The sequence below is a fragment of the Emydura macquarii genome, unplaced genomic scaffold, assembly GCF_026122565.2.
Source record: "Emydura macquarii macquarii isolate MOO-44397 ecotype Brisbane River unplaced genomic scaffold, CSIRO-AGI_Emac_v2 contig_3487, whole genome shotgun sequence".
NCBI lineage: Eukaryota > Metazoa > Chordata > Testudines > Chelidae > Emydura > Emydura macquarii.
Genome location: NW_027133624.1, coordinates 148194 through 151463, shown reverse-complemented (window position 1 = coordinate 151463; position 3270 = coordinate 148194). Strand labels below are relative to the sequence as shown.

The 3270-nt window shown below is 46.0% G+C and overlaps 1 protein-coding gene across 1 annotated transcript; it reads left to right on the top strand.

The window, feature by feature from the left end:
- Window positions 1-802: 802 nt before the first annotated feature.
- Window positions 803-1783, top strand: LOC137144850 (olfactory receptor 10A7-like). Its single transcript, XM_067535337.1, has one exon. It carries the CDS (start codon window positions 803-805, stop codon window positions 1781-1783), a length of 981 nt encoding a protein of 326 aa, XP_067391438.1.
- Window positions 1784-3270: the final 1487 nt, after the last annotated feature.

The window sequence follows — 3270 nt, the reverse complement described above, 5'->3', positions numbered from 1 at the left end:
AGGGTCTGGCTGTGTGCGCGCCAGTTGGGTGGTGAGTGGAGATAGGGTCTTACACACGTCACATTCATTCTAGACTCTGAGTTCAGGGACAGCATCTTTTTCCCCCAATGTCTTGTTCCTGTCTTTCTCATCCCACAGTCATTATGGAGTGGGGAGGGCCATTCCCCAGTAAGACCTGCACATTAGTTTATTGTATTATTTTTATTTTATTACGGCTACAAAGTGAACAGACAGAAAACAGCAGTGCAAGGCATTCAGCACCTCACCATCCCCATCCCATGAGTCAAGGGAGAATTTAAACCACTTCATTATTTAAGGAACAAATGCATCTCCAGTCACGGCGTGAAAGAAAGTTCCTTTTCCGACAGCACACTGAAACGCTGACTGCAACAGGATATATAGTTCAATTAATTTCCACTATTTCTAACAGAAGATCAGTGCCTAAGGGAAATCTCAGTGCAAAATGTAAGTATATGTATTTATTGACATTGACTCCTAAGATGATAGTTAATAAATGAATGCTCTGATCTGTCACATCAGTACTCTGCTAGCAGAAAAATGGGCTGTTCTAACTGCAGTGATTGATCTGATGTGGCAGACAATGCTCTGCATGGGTACCAATAATCTGTTCTCGAATTGCACCTCCTCACACTTTTCTCAGAGGTTGATGTTTAGCTTTATTTTTACAACCTGTGGTCAGGAGAGGAATATTTAAGGAATTAATTCACGAGATATAATTAACTTTTTGTGCTATGTTCTTCCGATTTAATTGCACGCTTTCTTTTGTTCCTGGACTCAGCCCATGGCAGACACAGATTGGAGAAACCAAACAGCCATCACAGAATTCATCCTCCTGGGGTTCGGCAACCTCCCTGACCTGCAAATTCTTCTCTTCCTGGTGTTCTTAGTGAGCTACATCACAACCATGGCTGCAAACACCCTCATCGTGGTGCTTCTTGTCACTGATCAGCAACTTCACACCCCCATGTACTTCCTCCTGGGGAACCTGTCCTGCTTGGAGACCTGCTACACCTCCACCATCTTGCCCAGGATGCTGGCCAGTCTCCTGACTGGAGACAGAACCATCTCGTTCAGTGGCTGCTTCGCACAACTGTACGTCTTTGGTTTTCTGGCATCTACCGAATGCTTTCTCTTAGCAGTGATGTCTTATGATCGGTATTTAGCAATATGTAAACCCCTGCATTATTCCACTCTTATGAACACCAGGTTTTGTCTCCAATTGGCTGCTGGGTCCTGGGTAAATGGTTGTCTGGCTCCCGCTGTCTTAGACTTATTCCTATCACAGTTAATATTCTGTGGCCCAAATGAAATTGACAATTTCTATTGTGATTCTATCCCACTGATAAAACTCTCCTGCAGTGACACACACCTGGTCATACTGATGGATTTCATCCTAGCCTGTGTATTCACCCTCCCTCCATTCCTGCTAACCCTGACATCCTACGTGTGTATCATCACCACCATCCTGAAAATCCCTTCTACCACCGGGAGGCAAAAAGCCTTTTCCACCTGCTCCTCTCACCTCATCGTGGTGACAGTTTTCTATGGAACCATAATGATTGTGTATATGCTTCCGAAACATGAGACACTGCCAGAGCTGAACAAAGTGTTCTCTCTTTGCTACACGGTCCTGACTCCCCTGATAAACCCCCTCATCTACAGCCTGAGAAACAGGGAGGTCAAGGCAGCCTTGAGCAAAGCCGTCCGTAAATGTGGCTTTCACAAAACCATGCAGAGACTCCGAGATAATCATTTAAATTGAGGTTTTCAGAGCGGCCTTGTGGTTTAACCAATCAGTCCCCATTAAAATGAAGTTGAAAACGGTCATTGGAAATCTCAGCTCTAATATGGAGAATACATAGATAATCTACAGAGACTTATGGAGGGTGGTTACGGTCCTATGCTGTGCCCATGTAACACAATGCCCAGGAAAGTTTGATTGAGGACAGATCTGTCACTCTCCACGTTCAGCACCGATACACACCGTACGATGGTATTTTTCCCCATGGTATTGGCTAAACAATCACTGTATATGAGAATGGTGCACAGCATGTGAACGTGCATAGTGGTAACATTGTCTAAGGCACAAAATCCAGTAATAATCCAAGACAAGCCCTGTGTATATCCCCTGTTCATTGTTTCTCTATGCTAGATAATAAGGTCTTGTGTTTTAGTTGTGTTGGACTGCCTGATTACAAGGGGTGACATCATGTTACTTGCTACTGTTTCTTATGCCCCTCAGGACACAACAGGGATTTCTGGCAGAGCTCGGGTCAGTGTTGTCCACCCAAAGGGAAGGACGAGGGAGGGAGGTGGCCATAACAATGTTCCCATCAGAGTGTGTTCAGCTGGGCACCAGGCGGAGGGGAGACACAATTGTAATTCATTTGTAAAACCATTAAAAAGCCATTTTTTACTCAAAATAAATGTCTGGGCAATCCTCCTGGGGCAGGATATGTGGGGACATAAGCCTGGGAAATCTGCCAACCCTAAAATTATGCTTATTGCCATCGTATTCACGTAGTGACATTTTGCTGATCTGTGACCGCTAGCAGCAGATACCTCCAGGCGCCGGAGATGGGACACTAAACGGGGAGGGCTTTGAGTCACTACAGAGAATTCTTTGCCAGGTGTCTGACCGGTGGGTCTTGCCCACATGCTCAGGTTCTAATGGATCGCCGGATTTGGGGTTGGGAAGGAATTTCCCCCCAGGTCAGACTGGCAGAAACTCTGGAGGGTTTTCTGCTTCCTCTGTACCATGGGGCACGGGTCACTTGCAGGTTTAAACTACAGTAAATGGTGAATTCTCTGTAACTTAAAAAAACCAATGAGTCCTGTAGCACCTTAAAGACTAAACATTTCTGTGGGCATAAGCTTTCGTGGGCTGCAACCCACTTCATCAGATACATCATCAGCTTATGCCCACAGAAATTTGTTCTTTTTTAAGGTGCTACAGGACTCTCCTAGTCTTTAATCCCTGATTTGAGGACGTCAGGGACTCGGCCAGAGGGGAGGGTCTGGGACAGGAGCGAGTGGGAGAGGGTCAGTGTCCTGCAATATGCAAGAGGTCGGACTAGATGATCACAACGGTGCCTCCTGACCTTATAGTCCATGTGTCTATATCCCTCTGCCAACCAGCCACCTCCATTGCACTCACACAGCCCGGATGCAAAGAGACAGGCCCCAGTAGTGATCTCGACACTTCCCTAGGAAAAGCTTTATGGCCCTTACATGGGCGAAGCCCAGCTG